The sequence below is a fragment of the Podarcis cretensis genome, assembly GCF_951804945.1.
Source record: "Podarcis cretensis genome assembly, chromosome: 11".
NCBI classification, from domain to species: Eukaryota; Metazoa; Chordata; class Lepidosauria; order Squamata; family Lacertidae; genus Podarcis; species Podarcis cretensis.
Window position 1 is genome coordinate 57,585,914 of NC_137180.1, and position 21,074 is coordinate 57,606,987.

General features: G+C 45.0%; 1 protein-coding gene across 2 annotated transcripts in view; it reads right to left on the reverse strand.

Moving 5' to 3' along the window:
* Nucleotides 1–12,391: 12,391 nt before the first annotated feature.
* The window catches only part of ARK2C (arkadia (RNF111) C-terminal like ring finger ubiquitin ligase 2C), a 99,040-nt gene continuing 90,357 nt past the window's right edge, over nt 12,392–21,074 (reverse strand). For both annotated transcript variants that reach the window (XM_079995011.1, XM_079995012.1), the window contains 5 exons: nt 20,315–20,444; nt 17,944–18,048; nt 15,845–15,940; nt 14,671–14,777; nt 12,392–13,194 (listed from right to left, as the gene is read on the reverse strand). In XM_079995011.1, coding sequence (XP_079851137.1) covers nt 13,077–13,194; nt 14,671–14,777; nt 15,845–15,940; nt 17,944–18,048; nt 20,315–20,444 — 556 coding nt within the window. In that variant the 3' untranslated portion in view covers nt 12,392–13,076. The remainder of the gene's footprint in view (nt 13,195–14,670; nt 14,778–15,844; nt 15,941–17,943; nt 18,049–20,314; nt 20,445–21,074) is intronic.

Sequence of the window (21,074 nt, forward strand, 5' to 3'; positions counted from 1 at the left end):
GCCAGTAAAGTGAGATGAGCGCTGCAACCCCAGAGTCGTCCACGACTGGACCTAACAGTCAGGGGTACCTTTACCTTTAATGTGAGCTGGACATCTGTAACAGGGATTTTGCAACCCCTTACTGTGACTATAGATTGATAGAGCTGGAAGGGACCTCGAGGGTCATTCAGTTGAACCCCCTGCAATGCAGGAATCTCAAATGACAGATGGCCATCCAACCTCTGCTTAAAAAATCTCCAAGGAAGGAGAGTTCATCACCTCCCAAGGGAGACAAATATATTGAGGAGAGAGCTGTCAATGGCTGCTGACCATGAGAGTTGTGCTTTACCTTCTGAGTTGGAAGCAGAAATCCTTCTGGATACCATTTGCTGGGAACAGCAGGAGAGAGTTGTTCTTATGCTCGTGTTCTGATCGCTGGTTTTCACAGGCCACTGTGAGAACAGGATGCTGGACAAAATGGACCACTGGCCTGATCCTGCAGGCTCTTCTTATGTATACACACACACAGGGCTACCACCCCTGCTCACTGCACCTGCCTCCCCAACTCTCCTTCTCCCATACCTGGCCACCCCTCCTCCCTTTACACCTCACCCAGTCCCTCACACTCCCCTCACCACTCAACCGAAGCTCCTTTACCACACAGCTTGTCCTCAAACCAGTCCCCCCTCCCAACAGTTCACCCCAACAGTGGTTTGCCAAAAAACTCCCCAACATATCCACAATGGACAGGAGACCATTTGTCCTTCTGTCTCAGTTCTTTTCCCCTCCCCGGCAGTTTGGCCTCTCCAAGTTGCACAGCCACCCTTAAAACACACTCACATTTCATTTGATGCCAGGATCGGACATTCACTTCCCATCCATTCTGAGCAGAGGAGTTCTGCAAAGAGCTTCTATCTGTGATCCAGTCTGGCGGTGGCTGAGATAAATGTCTTTTCCTCATTGCTCTAAGCGCCTCTTCTCCGTTTTCCCTATTGGCTCATGGCGGGGGCCAGTGCCAGATTTACGTATAAGCTAAACAAGCTATAGCTTAGGGCCCCACTCTCTTGGGGGCCCCCCAAAAAAATAAAGGGAAAAAACCTGGATGTACATTTCTAAAATATAAGATTAAAAAAACCGGATAAGATAAAACCTACATACAGCAACGAAGGGATGTGGATGGTGCTGTGGTCTAAACCACAGAGCCTAGGACTTGCCGATCAGGTTGGCAGTTCAAATCCCCGCAACGGGGTGAGCTCCCGTTGCTCGGTCCCAGCTCCTGCCAACCTAGCAGTTCGAAAGCACGTCAAAGTGCAAGTAGATAAATAGGTACCGCTCTGGTGGGAAGGTAAACGGCATTTCCATGTGTTGCTCTAGTTCGCCAGAAGCGGCTTAGTCGTGCTGGCCTTGTTACCAGGAAGCTGTACGCCGGCTCTCTCGGCCAATAAAGCGGGATGAGCGCCGCAACCCCAGAGTCATCTGCGACTGGACCTAACAATCTGGGGTCCCTTTACCTTTACCTTTACCTACAGCAACAGTGTTTTGTGTTGTGTAGGCTCCTGTGTTGTAGGCCCCCACCTGCTCGCCTGCTCCCTAAAATATCACTGGTTTGCTCATTTTGAGGCATCTAATCATAACCCTGCATTTTTATTAAAGCTTATATGTTTAATCAGGGCTTGTATTTTAAAATGAGCTTAAAGATTTTCAAATGTTTTATGCCAGGCAGAAGACCAGCTGCCTAAGAACCTTGGCAAAATGTTTTTACTCCTAGACAAGGGGGCCCCCTGATTTATAGCAGAAAACAATTCTCAAAGTCGTAAAAAGGGAATTACAGGCTGACAACCAAGGTTACACTGACCCTACAAATTAAGGGTTGATAAATAGTAAAATGAGCCATATCTTCTTCCTAAGGTTAAAAAGGTCAAGAGCAGTGAAAAAGACAACTGGCTTGGCTGGCAGAAAGAGAACATTTTTGGGAAGTCTTTTCTAAAGCTGTTTCTTTCTTAAACTAAGATCCTTTTAAGATTTCTTTTCCTTTTAAAAGGTTATTTATGTATTAAATATATTAGCTTAAATATAATTATGCAAAGGATTTAAGAAATGCTAGATTCTTATTTCATATAGTTGTAAGAGTTGTAACTATCCTGAAATTAAGTCAGCCATCAGCCACCAGCCTCCTGCCAGACAGGAGACGCCATCAAGCACTCCTGATATATGGTTGTCAGGCCTTTTGTTTAGAAACCTTCAAATGAAGGAGATCTCTCAATGTTGATGTGAACTCAAAATCCTTGACATATGTTTAAGATAAAAATTCAAGATTAACCATCTGTTTTGGAAGGCAATAGGGCAAGGAGGGCAAGAGGTGAGCTGGTAATTAAGATTCCTTGTTGAGACACATGTAAGATATATTACTACTTATTTGTCATTTATAGATAGAAGAATATATAGCTTTTTGATTTCCATAAAAGGGCAAAAGGAAATGGGTGTATCTTTTGTGATTGGTTCTAGCAAACAGCCAATAGGAATTTCAACCAGGCTGATTGGACAGAGGCAGCCACAGGAGGAGCAAGGGGGCTGGATTAAGGAAATATAAGTGCTGGCCAGAATGGCAGGAGGCCAGGCCAGAGCTTGGTAACCATATACCACTGTGCCTCATATTTATTTGTCTGACAAATAAATTATTATTTTAATTTCTCTATTGCTGCGTTGAATATTTCATTCCAGCTAAGTGTTAACCACAAGCAGGGTGCTACAATTTCTATATATAGGGTGCCTACATTCTGCATGGACTGGTTGCATGGCAAATGGCTTTAGATACCTATTAGGTCTATAAATTACTATATAGCATATATTCAACACAAAAAAACAGCGACAATTTGTTGTTGACAAAGGACACCTGGATATATAAAGGGCCCCTTTACCTTCAGTAGCTTAGGGCCTCATCAAGCCTAAATCTGGCCCTGGTGGGGGCATACCAGCCCCATCTTGTGTTCCTGTCTCTTTTTCTGCCCTTTTGGATGTTGCAGTTATACCACCAGCAGCCATTTTGCATTACACCACATCCCAATGGCAGCCATTTTGTGATATGCCACAACCTCCCACAGCAGCCCTTTTGCAGTTGCCACCCCCAGAACTTTCTCAAAACTCCACTGACCCGAAAAGGTTGTTCCTTCCCTTGTTTGTTTGTTCCAGACTTTGCTAGAGACGCCGAGACCCAGTGCTTTAAAAACCCAGCTCCCACAACCACCCAGTGCTCCCTTCCCACCCAAGCACGATGCCATCGCATATTCCAGGGAAGTAGTTAGCAATGCAATTCATTTTATTAGTTATAAATAAAGTACAAAAAAATCCACCAAAAGTGAATCTAAGCATTTACACAATTTCTAATGTCTCTTGGATTTCCACCCCCCTCCCAAAATGCACTATTGCTTTAATATTAATAATAAATATTTTTTTCTAGCTTTCTCCTATAAAATAGTCTATGTAGCAAAATGTTGCACAGCACAACAGAACAGCAGTAGGAGTAAAAAAAAAAGTGGATGATCCATTCACTTTCTTCTGCCATTAAGGGAAAAAATTGTGTGATCGTGCTGCCCTGGTGGGGTTTTTTTTTACAAAAACAAAGGTTCCCTTGTTGCCATAGCTGGTGCATGTTAGGAAAATCCTGGAGAGATCATCCAACAATAATCACAGTCAATCATAATATTCCCTTATTAACGCCTGCCCTTACCGTTCTACTCCAGTAAGGTTGCACGCATGTTGCATGTATGTACAGTGGTAACTCGGGTTAAGTACTTAATTCGTTCCGGAGGTCCGTACTTAACCTGAAACTGTTCTTAACCTGAAGCACCACATTAGCTAATGGGGCCTCCTGCTGCCGCTGTGCCGCCGGAGCCCGATTTCTGTTCTCATCCTGAAGCAAAGTTCTTAACCTGAAGCACTATTTCTAGGTTAGCGGAGTGTGTAACCTGAAGCGTATGTAACCTGAAGCGTATGTAACCCGAGGTACCACTGTACAAATCAGTGCAAGGACCTGGAAGAGGGAGTGGGACCCCACTTAAGACGTGAAGCAAATTTTGCTTCCACCCCATCCCATAACTGGGGATACCACTTCCAGCAGACAAGTTACATACCCACCAAGTGCCCTGGAAAAACCAGGACATTCCTTCCCCCCCCCCCCATGAGGGCACCGCAGCCATTGGGGCACCATGCTCTCATGAGATTTTGGGCCAAGATCTCTCCCTCTTCCCCCCCAAAACTGTTTTGTGGGTCTGTGATCTCACACGGCACCCCAAAATATGCATTTTGGGAGGCACCGTGCCTGAAAAAGCACTTTTCCAGGTCTGCGATCTTGCATGGGTCCCGTCACCTTGGAGCGTACGAGGTTGGAATACACATGGAAAACTGTTGCTGGTTATCTCTGAACATGCACACAATGGCAATTGTGAAGAGACCTTCTGGACTTACGATCACCAATGGTGATGCAGGTACTGTGTATTAAGCGATCGTCGTTGCTCCAATTTACCTGCTGAGATATTGGGGACTAGCACGTCTCTCCAGCTGGGATGAAGCACCTCTCCAGACGATTCTTTCCTTAAGATGCACCAGCCTAGGGTTTGCTTGTAATGTTTGGGAGATTTGAGACTGGTTCGCACATGATCTGGTTGGGTGGGACTGGTATGCCGCTCAGACACACCCTTTCCAACCACATGGCGAACCTTTAGTGGGCAGCCTTTACATGAGTAAGCCTTGCTTGTGTGATATCCACACCCCTTTTATGTAGCTGGAGGATCACACTGGCAAGGCCTGGTCAGGTAGCCAAAAATGCAAGGCGAGCATAGCTGAAACTAGAGCATAGTTTCCATGGCAAGGGCTAGGTGGTACAGAAGCCCAGGGCTTGCTCTCCCTAGTGCCACAGTTCCCCGTGGCCAAATGTACACCCAGCCACCGTTGTACGTGGATCAGCTTTTGTGGGCATGCTTTGTTTCTGCATAAATCCCCAAGGGAAGAAAGATTCCTTTTCTTTTTGGCATGTCATCCAAAGCTTTCGGAAAAGGGAGACATTCCTTCAGTTTGGTTTCTGAGGGTGGCAATTTTCCCTCAACACACACACACACACACAAAAAGGCAGGAGCGAGTGGATCATCGCAATTTGATCATGAGTGCAAATAATATTCATATATATCTATATATTTATATATCTATATATGTTTTAAATGTGTGTATGTGTGTTTGTGTGTGCTAAAACACGGCCACTATATTGCAGATTTTCCACTATGTCACAGCATACAGAATCAAAGTTTTGCATTTTTTTTTTTTGTATGGAATGTCTCCAAGGTAACAGCACCACAAGTAATACAGTTTGTCATCACACACCCTGAATATTTTTTTTTTGTTTTTGTTTTTGAAACGATAAATGTGCCCCGCCCATTTTATCATTTATTTTTTTAAAATTATTATTCTTTGAAAGTACCGACGCATGCAAAGCATTCCATTCCCACAAATTATGCCAAAAAAATATTATGAGGTAATAGAGGAGCAATTAAAAAAATTAGTATTCATTTCTAAATAAATAAATTATAATTAAAAATGCAAAAGAACAAACAACCCAACTATAAAAATAATTAAATAAGAACCCACAATATCTACAAGTTAGTCATAAATTATGATTGTTAAATATAAGGCATTTAAACTCACAAAACCCTGTAAACTATCAATGTGTTTTTTGTGTGTGTTTCTAGAGATTTCTTTTTGAAAGGTCATTCAATGTCCTCATTCGCACAAGACGTTTAACTGCAAAGCCACTGAACGTCATCTAATGCAGTTCTGGCGGTTCACATGCATTCGCTTGTACAAGTCGCCGTCCCTCACCCATTCACTCCAAATAATAATAATAATAATTTTTTTAAAAAAACAACAACAATGAGGGTTTGGTGCTTTGCTTCACCATTTTTTTTAAAACTGTGCTTATTATTCATTAGGCAAATAATGTTATATATATATATATATATATATATATATATATATACGTATGTATATATATTAATACTTTCGCATAGGCTTTTAAGCACTTGGATTGGAAGCTCTTGCTTCCGCCCCACAAAGAATGGTTGCTTTTCAGACAGGGCTAAAAAAGAGCCCCTTTTCCTCCCCATTAAAAATATTTCCCAAGTAAGAGTTTGGCTATGTCAAGTTCTAAGCACTTTCTGCAAGACACAAAGGGTCAAACTAGTTGCGACATCAAATGCATCTAACTGCAGGTTTTGAAGAATGCAAATAGCATCAGTTGGGGGGTGCTGCTGTTAATTACTGGGATTGCAGCTGGCAGAGGGCATTTAACCCTTAGGAAAACTTCTCCTCTGAAGGTGGCATTTGCTTTGAGGGAGGAAATCTCCCTCGCTTCATTGGCACCAAACGCCACACTAATTCTCATTCCATTCTTGCTGTGATCTCCATAAAGCCCCACGAGTTTTGTAGGCCCCAGAATGAGATGGGCTAGCAGGTCTCCATAGTTGTCCCATAAAAGGCAGAAGCAAGGGAGACCCCCAACTGGCTGAGTCACTGGGGTGGTGGGTGCCTTCTTCCCTAGAAGCAGTGCTCTGGACAGGAACTCCAAGGAGGACTCGGAATCAACACTTGCCACTTTCAAACCAATGGGTCCCACGAAGAAAACAGAACAAGCACAAAGATGGCGGCTCTCCTTCTCGGTAGACCTCTTCATAAACCTCTGTCCTGGGAAGCGGCAACCCAGCCAAATACTGATGCTGGAGCAGCTACGTTCTGGAACAAGCGTAACCAGGATCATTGCAGATAGCACAGCACAAATGAAGAACTAGGGTCCCCTGAGGTCAATTCTTCTTCCCGTGCTTAGCAGTTTGAAGGGAGGAGTGGAAGCACCCTGGACATAAAAATATGCCAACTCTTTTAGAAAGAATCAGGATGAAAGTTGTAAATAGATTCTGAAGCTCAATCCCAGCATTGTCAGTCATGGAAAAAGCTGTTGGTTGCCCATCTATGTAAGTCAAGAACCATCTCTGGAAGAAAACCATGCTGCAAGCTGCCCCTTTGTTGAAGTTCGGCCAACTTTTCTCTCTACATTTGCTTAGAACTTGACACAACCAAAACCCCTGCCCCATTACCGATATCCCATATCACTCTTGTTTTTGCTTGCTATTATTAATTACTATGATTATTAAATGCTATTAACAGTATAATCTGCTGCTGCTGGAAGTAGGCCCAAGCCATATTGTTGGGCAATGTTTTCTATTTGTTTGTTTTTAGTCCAAAGGCACTCAGCTCTTCTTGACTTTGGGCTTCAACCCTAAAGTTTAGCAAAGCAAATTGGAAGATGGCTACCGATTTCTAGCGCCACCTTCCGGCAAAAGTAAGCGACCCTTGGATTTTTTTCCTCGCAAAGAGGGTTTTTAATTGTTTTGAGAGAAAATGAATGGATGCCTGTTCTTCCCTCAGAAGACAAGAAAGATCGTCTGAAGTGAATCTTTCCAAACTTGGCCTCCTCTGGCTGCCACTGAGCAATCTCTTCCTCTGTTCACAGCAAAGCAAAACAGGGATAGTTGAGGAATCCTAGGGTTGTATCCAATGTCACACCAGCAGGGTTCCTCTGCGCAACAAGAATTTCATTTCCTCGTCTCCCTGTGGGCCCCTGCAATTGCTTCGGAGGGTCCCCCAATCCTCCAGAGCTGTTTTTGAGGGCACAAAGGGAGAGGAAGTTTTGTTATGTGCACAGAAGTTCCTGGAACTGGCAGAGTTGCATCACTGAACACAGCCTGTTCATTTAAGCAGACATGTCTGGTTAAGAAAACCATTCATAGAATCATAGAGGGAACCCAAAATCTCATCCAGTTCAACACCCTGCAATGCATTCTCACTCGCATCTTGGGATCAACTCTGTTTTCCAGAACGGACAGTGCTGCTTTTGGTCAAAGTTTGGTGGCACGCTATGGTCTGCACGCAACTAAATTCTACTTAGAGAAGAAGACCTGTTAGAATAATATAATTATAGAGTCATCTAGTTCAACCCCCTGAAATGCAGGAATCTTTTAGCCCAATGTGGGGCTTGAACCCACAGCCCTGAGATTAAGATCCTTATGCTCTACCGACTAAGCTATTTAGCTTCCTACGTGAGTCATGTCGAGTAGCATCAATGGGTCGACTCTGAGTAGGGCTAGCATTGGCTAAAACCCAATGCCATTTCTATTTAGAACAGATCCATTTACATTAATGGACGTGACTAACTCAGATCTACTCCGTTCAACAGGAGTAGAACTTGGGTTGGATGCAGGTGTCAATCACAGATTAGTAGAACCAAATGAATGAGCTCTCTGGAACAGCGTCCAAGTCTGGCTTGCTCTGCTGGTTTTATGACTCAGTTCCTTCCCCTCTGGGTTCTGTTGAGGGAGCACTTCTGGGTCTTGCTAGGCAACTGCGATGAGCTTCTTCTCTCAATAGCATGGCCAGACAGAAGTAGCAAAGAGGGGGAAACTCAGCATTGGGCAGCCATGAGTTTGGGGTACTCACGTCAGCCAATCACTGTCTCTGAATCTACTGCAAGAGCTTTCCTCACTTGTTCCAGTGGGGAAAGAAGCTGAGACAGAGAGAAAATGTGTGAAAATATTATATCCTACTGCCTCACCCTTTCCGAGGAAAGGAAGAAGAACCCATGATGGAGAAGAGTTTCCATGCCCACATTTATACTTTTCATTCATCCTTAGTCCCTGCTTGGCATTTTGGGCTGAGGGCCCTTACTATTGTTGGAGGAATGCTAATAAAACTATATATATATATATATATATATATATATATATATATATATATATATATTTAAAGAGAGAATGTGAAGTTTTGCTGGGAAATAGTAGTTCTACAAGACCCCTTTTTTAAAAAAAAAACAAAACAACCCTGTCAGGAACAAATACCAGCAATAAGACCTGAGGGATTAAACTAAATTTGGCAGTTACCTGCAAGCCATTCTTATCCATTGGCTGAGCTGCTGTGAGGTCACAGAATAAGTCTATTCTAACTGCTCAAAAAAAGGCACCAGCACATAGGAGCTAAAGACAGAAGAGGCAATGTGTGGTTGTTACGAAGGGACGGGGGCAAAATGGCAAGAAGGTCTGAATTGAGAGCAAATATTTCTGCAAACATTTGTGGGACCCCACTTGTATTGAAGTCCTTTTGGTAATAGAAAAATGTGCACAAGGGGAGCTTGTTATTTTTCCTTTGTTGCCTCAGAGTATTAAAAATGTATAAAGGCAAGTGGGATCATGCTTGTTTCTTTTGATCCTCCAGAGGACTGCCAGGCAAAAGACAGAGAGGGCGCGAGCCTCCGCTTAAATCGCTGCCTCTTGTGACAAGGGGATTGAAATATTTATTACTGCAAAAATTGTACTCTTGAATTGAACTTTACATTTTCAGGGGAGGATGCAGTTATCATTGTTGCTTTTAGGTTGCCACCCAATAAAAGCAAAATTGGTTTAATCACCATGTGAGTTTTAGACGACTTAATCAATTCATCTATCGTTGCAATCTGCAAAAAAAAATTGCCTGCAAATAAAACCATGCGGCTTTTACCAAAAGTTTACTTGTCACAGTAGGTAGTAGAAGCAGCTTTGGGAAGGATGAACCTAATCTAAGGTGGTCCCTGCTACTCCCACTTTCTGTAGAAATAATTCAAATGAATAATTAAATAATTAAGTGGCAATCATAATCATCGGGTGCTCCATTAATGAAACTGCAACTTTTAATCTGATCAAACACCTTTGACTGATTAATCTGACTGATTAATCGATTAAATGTTGCACTCCAACCATCCTTTTCAGATTTAAAGGCTGCATGGACGAATGGCTCATTTGCAGCCAAGTTTTTCCCAGGAACCAGTGCGGAGCGCAGCTGCTCAGGATTCCAATCTCTCTGTTTCCACCCACTCACAGTTAGAAAACATCTCAAGCTTTTTCTCTTTCTTTCTTTCTTTCTTTCTTTCTTTCTTTCTTTCTTTCTTTCTTTCTCTCTCTCTTTCTTTTTGGAGATGGGGAGTTTCATTCATATATACAGTATATATATATTTGTACTTTTGCAAACTGGTCCAGGAGGCTGTTTTCATCCTGAATGAATTGGGCATCTAGCAAGCCTTTTAAAATACTGATGCTTCTGGCCAAGCGGGAAGAAAAGATCACTCTACAGCTAGCTTTATCTGTAAAGGTCAGCGGATGAGAAAAATGCAACGTAGTAAAAATAGCACACAAAAATGAGCTTATGAAGCGGGCCGTCAGCCTCTCTCACTTCTGAACCCTCAAGTAAGCCGCCTGATTCAAAGGACCAGTTTTCATAACGCTGTTTTCGCATTATTATTTTTTTAAATCTATATTGAAATGTGTGGGGTTTTTTTTTTAAATGATATTCACTTGTTCTGTATGTTTTGTGCTATAGCCCATCCTGGGTTCAGGCCTAAAATGGAAGGGCATAAAATACCTATGATGGTTCTATGATGGTTTTTTAAAGGGAAATCCCTTTATTTTGAATAGGATTCTTCACAAGAAAAGGGAAAAGTTGACAGCTATGGTCCTCGCTCAAGGAGCCCCCAGGAACCACTGTCATGAGTGCATGGGCTGAGGACTCTCCTACAAAGAATATTGAACAGGCATGCAAAAGTAATTTTACCAGTGGGGCATGGCCTTCTGTTTTAGACCAGTTTGAGACCAGTTTAAATATACAGGTCAAAAACCAAGCGAGTGTTTGCAGTAAGTCGGGCTGTGGGGCAGGAGTGCCAACCTGAATAAAATATTGTGGGGGCCCAGGACAGCCCCATCCCACATAATTAATCACACACACCATTTAAATGGGAATGCCCATTAACTTTATGGGAGCCTAGCCCCCGCAAATGTTTTGTTGTGGGGGCCGAAGCCCCATGGCCCCTAAGTGTTGGCTTCTCTGCTGTGTGGTGAAAGTTTTGTAAAGGAAGCTGTCATTCTGCTGGTCAGCGGCTCGGTGAGGAAAAGAGATTGGGAAAGGCTGAATTCGACCTGACCCTCATTCCTCTTCCTGAACAGCAGATTGCACACATCATTCCCCGTTCTGCTAAGGATGTGGAATGCTCCTTCAGTGAAGACTGCCCAACTTAGCTACATTACATGCATATTATACAGTTGACAGCCTGAAAACCAGTTTCAGGACAGAATAACTATATATGCACATGCAGACATACAGTATTTGCTTGCACAATCACACATTTGCCTCCCAAGACCAGAGCATCATTCTAATGTTTTCCAGGAACCTGAAATGTTGTCCATGTTCAAAATATTCCATGTATCAAAAGGGCTTTCACCATGTAAATTTGGACTGAATTTCTCCCCTCCCCTTTACTTAATTTGTAGCACTTGAAAAATAAGTAATGCAGGGTTTGTCTTGAGTGCTAAAACCTCTCTAAACACACACACACACACACGGTAGACAGCGCAAAGATCTGGAAGAAAAGTGGAAGATTTTGCTCAGTCAGCCCCTGCCATTCCTTCAGTCTCTGGGATCCTGAGAGAGCGAGGTGGGGGAATATTTCTGGAAGAGTTCTATGGGATTTGTGCAAGAATTTAAGGTAGAACAGGCAAGATGTGGTCTTTAGGCCCCGTTCTCCATGCTTTGGAGAGCAGGGCTTGTGCTTATTGTGTTGCCAAGAGATGGCAGAATCTATTTCCTGTGGCCTTTCAGACTCACCCCGACCAGTTACCAAAGACAGTGAATTCTACTAGCAAAACTAGGAGCTTAAACCATCTATCCAACTCATGCACAAGACCAGATGAAGATCGCTTCCTCCTACCAGTCACAAGATATAGAGCCCAAGGAGCCCTCCGGGGTTAAAAGTCACCTTGTCACTGCTCCCCAAAAGCAAATTGCCTACTGACAATCAAATGGCTGCCATGTTGTTTTTAAAAGAGGCAGAAAATGGTTCCATTGCTCCAAAAGGGAGAATGTCAAATTAATAATATGTATTTTTCTGAAGGAGAAGTAGGCTAAGCCTGAGGCTTGTGGAGAGATGTTCTAATTCTTCCTTGGGAGACCCATCATTCAGATCCAGTAGACGGAAGCAAAATTCATCCTGGGCTTGTGCCCTAAGTATCATGTCCAGCACCAGCAGATAAGCAGGAAAGACAGTTTCCCGCTCTTTTCTCCCAACCCCCAAATTTCCTTCCAATTTCCACTTTCCCTCATTTTCTTTAATTTCCTACCTCACCGCAATCTTTTCCCGAGTCAAATGCTGCTAAGGGAAAAGAAATATATATATATATATATATATATATATATATATATATATATATATATTTCTTTTGTTTTTTTCCAGCGTAAACAGGATTCTTTTTCCTTCCTGTTTTCACCCAAGCAAGAAAAGAACTTTACTCTTGTGTCTTTGTGTCCCCCATTCCCTCCCCCACCCCCAATAATGTTTCAGCCAGGCACCAAAGTAAGGAACCTTATGGAAAAACGAAAAGATAACAAAAGCCCCAATGCGATGTTTGGTGCAGATTAGGTTAATAGCAACAGATCCACCACAAGATGACAGGGCATCAAAAGACGACATTTCTTTAAGCGTACATGCTCTGGAAGCCATCCATAGAAATAGCTAAAGAACCCCTAATGTGTTTCTACTTATTCAAGAGGTATATTATATACAATCCTTTTGAGAAGCAGGATTGAGAGGCCATAACTAGGAACATTATGTACCGTCCTTCCCACAACTAACTCTTCCCACCGGCTTTCTAGCTGCGTATATCCATGCTTCGCAGTCAACAAGGTGGCCCGGATCTCCTCCTACCTCTAGATATTATAAACCACCAACTCTTCGTCATCATCATCTTCATCATCTTTTCTGTCTTCCTCATTTTCGTCTTCCTCTTCTTCTTCTTAAAAATTAATTTAATTTAATTTTTTTTTTAAATAATCTGCGAATGTGCTTGCAGGTTTTCTTCACACACACACACAAAATCAAATGGCTCAGAAAGGCAAAACTTTTGCTGAAAAGGGGCTGCGACGCCCCAGGAAGGACCAAGAAAAGGAAAGGAAAAGAGGACACATCCCCAGAGGTGGTTCTCCTCTCAGCTGTCGGACCCGAGCTGTGTTTCAATGTCCACTCGGCAGATAGGGCATTTCTTGCTGGTCGCGAGCCACTGGTCCACACACACTTGGTGAAACAGATGCATACAAGGTAAACGCCTGGAAAACAGAAGGTTTGTTATCTGGGCAAGAGGTCGAGACTCAGCCTGGCACCATCATGCAGGACCTTTGTTCAACGGCTGAGGCCCACTGCTGATGCCTGCCCTAAGCTCCTCCTTAAAGGACACAGGTGGCGCTGTGGGTTAAACCACTGAGTCTAGGGCTTGCCGATCAGAAGGTCGGCGGCTCGAATCCCCACGACGGGGTGAGCTCCTGTTGCTCGGTCCCTGCTCCTGCCAACCTAGCAGTTCGAAAGCACGTCAAAGTGCAAGTAGATAAATAGGTACCGCTCCGGCGGGAAGGTAAATGGCGTTTCCGTGCGCTGCTCTGGTTCACCAGAAGCGGCTTAGTCATGCTGACCTGGGAGCTGTATGCCGACTCCCTCAGCCAATAAAGCGAGATGAGCGCTGCAACCCCAGGGTCGGCCACGACTGGACCTAATGGTCAGGGGTCCCTTTACCTTTAAAGGACCCCTGGATGCTTAAGTCGAGTCAAAGGCAACAACGGGGTTGTGGCATTCATCTCTCTTTCAGGCCGAGGGAGCCGGTGTTTGTCCACAGACAGCTTTCTGGGTCATGTGGCCAGCAGGACTAAACCACTTCTGGTGCAATGGAACACCGTGGCGGAAACCAGAGCAGCACATGGAAACGCTGTTTAGCTTCCCGCCGCAGTGGTACCTATTTATCTACTTGCAGTGGCATGCTTTCAAACTGCTAGGTTGGCAGGAGCTGGGACAGAGCAACTGGAGCTCACCCCATCACAGGGATTCAAACCGCCCACCTTCTGATCAGCAAGCCCAAGAGGCTCAGTGGTTTAGACCACAGCACCACCCGCGTCCCCCTCCTTGAAACTGGTGCTCTAGTCAAGGACTACCGTCTGATTTCCCCACAATGCATAGGAGTGGTGTTGTGTCCAGGGGAAATGTGGGAAATGAAAATGGCGGCTCTCCAGCACTTGTTCCTGTCACCGGGTAAGGTAGTCAGGTGCCCACTGATACAAGACAAATCCCATTCCTTTAAACCTGGAACCGGCTTCTCAAAATGGATACAGAATTGGAGGCGGGTGGTTCTTTGAGGTATAATAATAATTTCTTATTTATACCCCGCCCATCTGGCTGGGTTTCTCCAGCCACTCTGGGCGGCTTCCAGCAGAACACTAAAATACAATAACATTAAAAGCTTCCCTAAACAGGGCTGCCTTCAGATGAGAGAGAAGCCCTGGGGTGCTATAAAGCCTTAGACAACCCCATCAGCAGCCCTAGTTACAAACCTCTGGCTGTTTAGTTCATGAGGACCGACGTCTTGATTTGCTCAAAGGCAATATATATATATCTGTGTGGTGGAGGGGGAGTTTGCGATAGAAACCCAGACCAGCAAGCAAAGAATGAAAGTGATGAAACACTGAGGTGGGGTGAGGTTGATGGAGAAGGAGCATAAGAAAGATTTCACTCAGAATCCCTTTGGAGAATTGTTATACCTCACATCCTCTCCGTCTTCGAGCATCGAGAGACAGATTGTGCATTTCTCATCGGTGTCCGACTCCTCCCCATCTTCCTTTACTGCTTTGATTTCCTGCGGTCTCCTCTGTCAAGAAGGTCAATGAAAGATCACAGCATTACACAAGATGGCCGCCTAAAGGCCTTCAGGAGCGGGTGGGGATTTAGATTGCAAAGAGCTTAACCCCAGGCCTCCCCAACCCGCGGCCCTCCAGATGTTTTGGCCTACAACTCCCATGATCCCTAGCTAACAGGACCAGTGGTCAGGAATGATGGGAATTGTAGTCTGAAACATCTGGAGGGCCAAAGGTTGGGGATGCCTGGCTTAACCAATGCCCTCACTGGGCACATTCAGTTTAGGGAAACCTGCCCTGTTGAAAAATCTATGGATGCTGAATCTAGTTAGCACTCTGCCTGTCTCCATGGGAAAGAGAGGTTGATGGATGTGTGTGTCACAACCTGTCACCTGGAGCAAAGAGTTTTAAGGTCATACACAGGTAACATGTCAAAGACATCACTGGTTCTCTCCGAAGCTGAGGCCTCCCTCCATTAAGACCCATTGACAACAAAATACCAGTCAGTGCAGGAGTTTATGTGAATACTTAAAATTAATTATTGTCATTACTACTACTACTACCACTACTATTCCTTTCCAAGCAGCCCAGATTTGTACATATGAACCCGCAGAACAAATAGATGATGCAGATAAAGTAGGCAGAAAAATACATTTTAGTCTCTTCAGAATATTATAATTCAGAGTCATCCAGCATGAAACCGTTTGGCAGTACTTGTTTTTACATGCTTACAATTTATTACCACAAGTTGTGGTAGCCACCGATTTTAGGCAAATTCATAGAGGGCAAAGATTGTGTTGCATCCACATATGTTCATTCATTCTTAAAATGAAAAGTTGATTGTCTTCTTTAAAAATAGTAATCAATTTTTGAAGATGCCCTGTATGAAAAAACAACAACCTGGTTGTTAGCTGCCTACGATTTGTCGAGCTTAATCCAGTGATGGTAAGGCGGCCGTTATGCCTGCAAATTTCATCTACTTTTGCAATTTAAAAAGTTGTAGCCAGCATCAGCCTTGCCTCCAAGAATGGTCAGTGCCTGTGTCAATTCTGGTGGGATGAGATGTTCTTCCAACTCTTACCTTCTTGTATTTGTGTGGGAAAGTGAACCGTTCAATGATGTTCTGGACGGCCCCCCTGTTCACACTGCCCAGCCTGTCTTCCAGTTGCAAAAGCTCCTGAAAAGAGGGAGGAAAGAGAAAGGAATGAACAGGAGACCTTTCAAAGAGCCACCTGTTAGCCATCTGAGACGGCAGATCAAGAATCCTCATCTCCCCACCCTTTCCCTGCCCCTTACTGGTCCAAAGAAGGTTGTCTTTTAATCGGGTTTATTTTTAAAGTCACAGGAAATAAAATGACTTTCAAAATGGGAATATACAGGAAGTTTGACTGATATGAAGTCAAACAATTGGTCTTATCTCACTCAGTATTTTTTGCATCAGGTGTGTGTGTGTGTGTGTGTGTGTGTGTGTAATACTGACTGCTCTTCTAGATCCCTTGCTGTGATACTGTAATGCCAAAAAGGTTTTATTGCCCCAAAGCCCCTCCAAATCTTTCTCTCTGCCCTGTCCCTCCCTCCCTCCCTCTATACATCTGAAGGCAGCCCTGTTTAGGGAAGCTTTTAATGTTTAATAGACTATTGTATTTTAATATTCTGTTGGAATCCGCCGAGAATGGCTGGGGAAATCCAGTCAGATGGGTGGGGCATAAATAATAAATTATTATTAATATTATATTATTATTATTCTTGACTGACCCTGTGATACTGTGAGAGAGGGGCTCTCCAAACTCCCCCTCAAATTGCCCATTTAATTTTTAAAGCTTTTCAAAAACCAAACTTAATAACCAATTACTAATACTTTTCAAAATAGTGTCAAATAGCTGGCTGCAAAGCCTTTGGGAAGGCAGCTGTTAAGAGTGGCAGTTCTCCCCATGCCCACTTTTATAATTTGATCATGCCCATTTTGGCATTTGACACCCCAAAAAAACCAAACCAGGAGAAATAATAATAATAATAATAATAATAATAATAATAATAATAATAATAATAATTATTTATTTGTACCCCACCCATCTGGCTGGGTTTCCCCAGCCACTCTGGGCAGCTTCCAACAAAGATTAAAAATACATCAAAATGTCACATTAAAACTTCCCTGAACAGGGCTGCCTTCAGATGTCTTCTAAATGTCAGGCAGTTGTTTATCTCTTTGACATCTGATGGGAGGGCGTTCCACAGTATGGGCGCCACTACTGAGAAGGCCCTCTGCCTGGTCAGTGGCGTAGCGTGGGGGGTGCAGGGGGGGCCGGCCGCACCGGGCGCAACATCTGGGGGTTAGGGTTAGGGGGCGCAAATCCACGGGTTAGGGGGCGCAAATCCATGGGTTAGGGGGCGCAAATTACTTGCCTTGCCCCGGGTGCTGACAACCCACGCTACGCCACTGTGCCTGGTTCCCTATAACTTGGCTTCTCACAATGAGGGAACCACGAGAAGGCCCTTGGCGCTGGACCTCAGTGTCCGGGCAGAATGATGGGGGTGGAGATGCTCCTCCAGGTATACTGGACCAAGGCCGTTTAGGGCTTTAAAGGTCAACACCAACACTTTGAATTGTGCTCGGAAACATATTGGGAGCCAAGAACAAACCTGAGCTTTCGCCTGTGGCTTGTTTTGAGCAAGCAAATCACAAGTGCTGATTTGCAACTAACTCTGACTTGTGTCTTCCCAGCATTACACAGGAAAGAGGGGGATGAGTGTGATTCAGCAGTGCACATCAGCACACGACTCGTTTGCAATAAGCCGCCATTTATTGGCAGAGCCCGCTCAAAACATTTTGCTGCCTGAGGCAAAGGACAAGATGGCGCCCAACCCCGAAAGCACATACAGAAGCTAATTGGACTGGGAGTTGAATTTTACTCCAATACTGGTGAAAGGACACGTCTGCCGCTTTACTTGAGGGCATCGGGCTAATTTAGAGGGTACAGGGCAGCCATGGGGGACTCTCAGCTCCCCACACCCCACCGTCTGTCACCTGAGGCAGCTGCCTCACTCTGCTTCATCATAGGGCCGGCCATGTATATGGCTTACTGTTACATGAGAGTAAGGCCATAGTGGCTGGACGAATAAACGGATACAGAACCTGCAGGGGGAAAGGTCCAAAGGGTCATTCAAGCTGCGAGAACTTACTTCATAACTTTCCCTCACAGCGGACGTGTGTCTGTTTGGATTCAGTCCCTGAAGAGCAAGTAGCTGAAGCTGAGGATATGGGTAGTTTCTAATTTCATGAACAACCTGTGAGGCATTGTGCAAAATAAGTAAGTAGGTAAGAGTTTGCTAGTAGTAGTAGTATTCAAAATAAGGCTTAATGGCCTTTGAAATTCAAAGGAAGATTATCTGCTAGATTGGAGCACCCAACATTATTTCAGATTATTAGGGTACAATTCTGCAATCAGCGATGCAAGTTGTTCTTCAAGCACTTGTGTAAAAGAACCCAACCAGCTGTAGCAATCATTTCTGTTAAAGCTGTCGGATTATCCATTCAGAAAGAATTGCCTCCCACAGTGCCGGCTCCTAACTAGCAATCAGCTGACAGGAATGATAGACGCCTGTATTTTGACTGCCTTCCCCCAGACAGTGACTCAGGCCCGGTCTACACAGACAGCAGATTGTGTCGTAAAACTATCCCTGGACTGTACCACTCCAAATGGCAGATGGAGAAATCACATGATTAAATGTTCCTGTCACCTCCGCATAGAAAACAACATGTCAGGAAGAAGGGTTCTGGCATAGACTTTTTCCTGATATGCTGGTTTTTAAGGCACGGAGCATTTTCCGCATGGGAATGCGTCAGTAGCACTGAGGAAACTATGTTTCCCAACGCTACTGTAGCTTAGTTCCCAAGCATTGGTGCATGCCCAGTGCCAGAGATGGAAAGAGGGGACAGGGCACCCCCACAAGGGAGGTGGGTAGGAGAGAGACGTTGACTACCGTATTTTTCACTCTATAAGACATACTTTTCCCCTCCTAAAAAGTAAGGGGAAATGTGTGTGCGTCTTATGGAGCGAACGCAGGCTGCGCAGCTTTCACTGAAGCCAGGAGAGCGAGAGGGATCAGTGCGCACCAATCCCTCTTGCTCTCCTGGCTTCGCTTCGCTGGAGAGACGCTGCGCAGCTTTCCCTCTCTGCGCAGTGCCCCTTCAGCGAAGCAGGAGGAGAAATGGAAGGGGCTCCGTTTCTCCTGCTACTTCGCTGAAGGGGTGCTGCGCAGAGAGGGAAAGCTGCGGAGTGCCCCTTCAGCGAAGCGGGAGGAGAAATGGAGGGAGAGTTTTTTTTTCTTGTTCTCCTCCTCTAAAACTAGGTGCGTCTTATGGTCATGTGCGTCTTATAGAGTGAAAACTACAGTACATCTCCAGCACAGATTAAAATCTGAGCCAGAGAAGAACTCAGAGATGAGCGTTGTGAGCAGCCCAATCTTGCATGCCAGGCTGCTCACAGAGGGGGGAGGGGGGAGATGGGGTGGTATATCCTGCCATCCCAACTCTATTACCAAAGCAGCAAAAAGAGAAGATTGGGTGAGAGGATTTGGGCAGGAGAGAGGCAGAAATCTGAGCCGGGTAAGAACATTCAGATGCTAGCCCTATGAGCTGCCGAGTTTTGTATTTCCAAGCTGGGAAGCATCATTCATTAAAGCAGTCCAAGAACAGACGTGGACTCATTAAGCTCCCTTAAGCAGAGTCAGACCACTGGCCCTTATAGGCTGGAATTGCCTAAGCTGACTGGCAATGGCTCTCAAGGATCAAATGAGCCTTGATGTGATGGCCTTGGATTCGGACTCGGAAGCTGAACCTTGGGAATCCCAGCCTGCACAGGAGTCCCCGCCTCCAGAACCAGCTGAGCCAGGGCTGGGGCTTGAGCCTGAAGGGTCCTCACCTGTGCTGGATCCTCAGGTGCAGGCACCAGCTGAGTCTGCTCTGGCTCCTGAGGGGATGGAGGACCCATTGTCTGCAGGTGCTCCACTCTCAGCCCCGTCAGGGGAAGCTGAGGTTGCCTCTGGGTCCGGTAACCCTCCAGCCTCTCCTGAGCTGCAGAGGCTCAGGGCAGAGAGGCGGAGGGAACTAAGTTCCTGCAGGAGGAGTGCTCGCTTCCAGGCCAGGAGAGGTGAGTCACCTGTGAACCGGGGCTGCCCTATGTCTTTGGGCGCAGATAAAAGCCAGCCAGCCCCAGTCCCAGGTTGCGGGAGCAACATTGTTGATAGCCTGTTCCTGCCTGCACCTTGTCCTGCTCTTCTGTGAGAGTTCCTGACCTCACCTGACTCCCTGCCTTGGACCCTGCTTCAGCTTTGACAGACAGTCTCCATACCGCACCCTCAACCTCGGACTGGACTCGGACCTCGCCGCACGGTTAACCCTCGGGACCAGCACACTTGAGCTGGAAATGCTAGGGATAGTATTTGGGGCTTTCTGCACGCACAGAATGTGCTCCATCACCAGGTTCTGGTTACCATGCTGTTAGTCTAAGCCAGGCTTCAAGTGACACCCAGCAACTCCCGCTTCGCTTACCATCTGCGTTGAGGACGTGTTCCGGGGAAAATGCTGCATTCGTTGTGTCGCTAAGTAATGCTGATAATGTTGTGGAACTGGCCTGACCTGGAACTGGTTGTGAGTTAGGCCAGCATCGACGCTGAGATCCCTGGAAGGGTGCAGAAATACGAATCGCTTTCAGGCGTTGTGCAACGTTTTTTATAAAAAGTCTCCCATTCCACCACCCCCTTCCCAAGACACATACACTTTGGGTTCAAACCCAATGGCTAATGCTGTTTTTATATCTTTCACCGGATAGAAGGAACATGAGCCCGGAGGCATGGTGACTCATCCAAATAGTACAGAGTTTGGTTGGTATATACATTAACCCTGTGGAGTTTCAAAGCACTGGTGGTCAAGAGAAAGAGAAAACAGCATAGGCAATTAAATGTAAAAAGTAGGGTGCGATTGTTACCGTATTTTTCGCTCCATAAGATGCACTTTTTCCCTCCTAAAAAGTAAGGGGAAATGTCGTGCATCTTATGGAGTGAATGTGTGGTTGTTCGCTGGCTCCCTTTCTGGCCCTGCCCCCTTGCCCAGGCCTCCATTGTTGAATGTTCTGCAGACGGAGGCTGTTTGTTTCCCCAGCAACATGTGACTGGCTGATTAGATTATCTGTCTGGAAACTGTAGAAAAGTCTCCCTTTCCTTTCCCAAAGAAGCTGCAGAACTGTGAGTTGAACCCCATGAAACCAGGATTTTTTCCCTTTGCAAATTAAGCTCAACAACTTTGAGCTGAT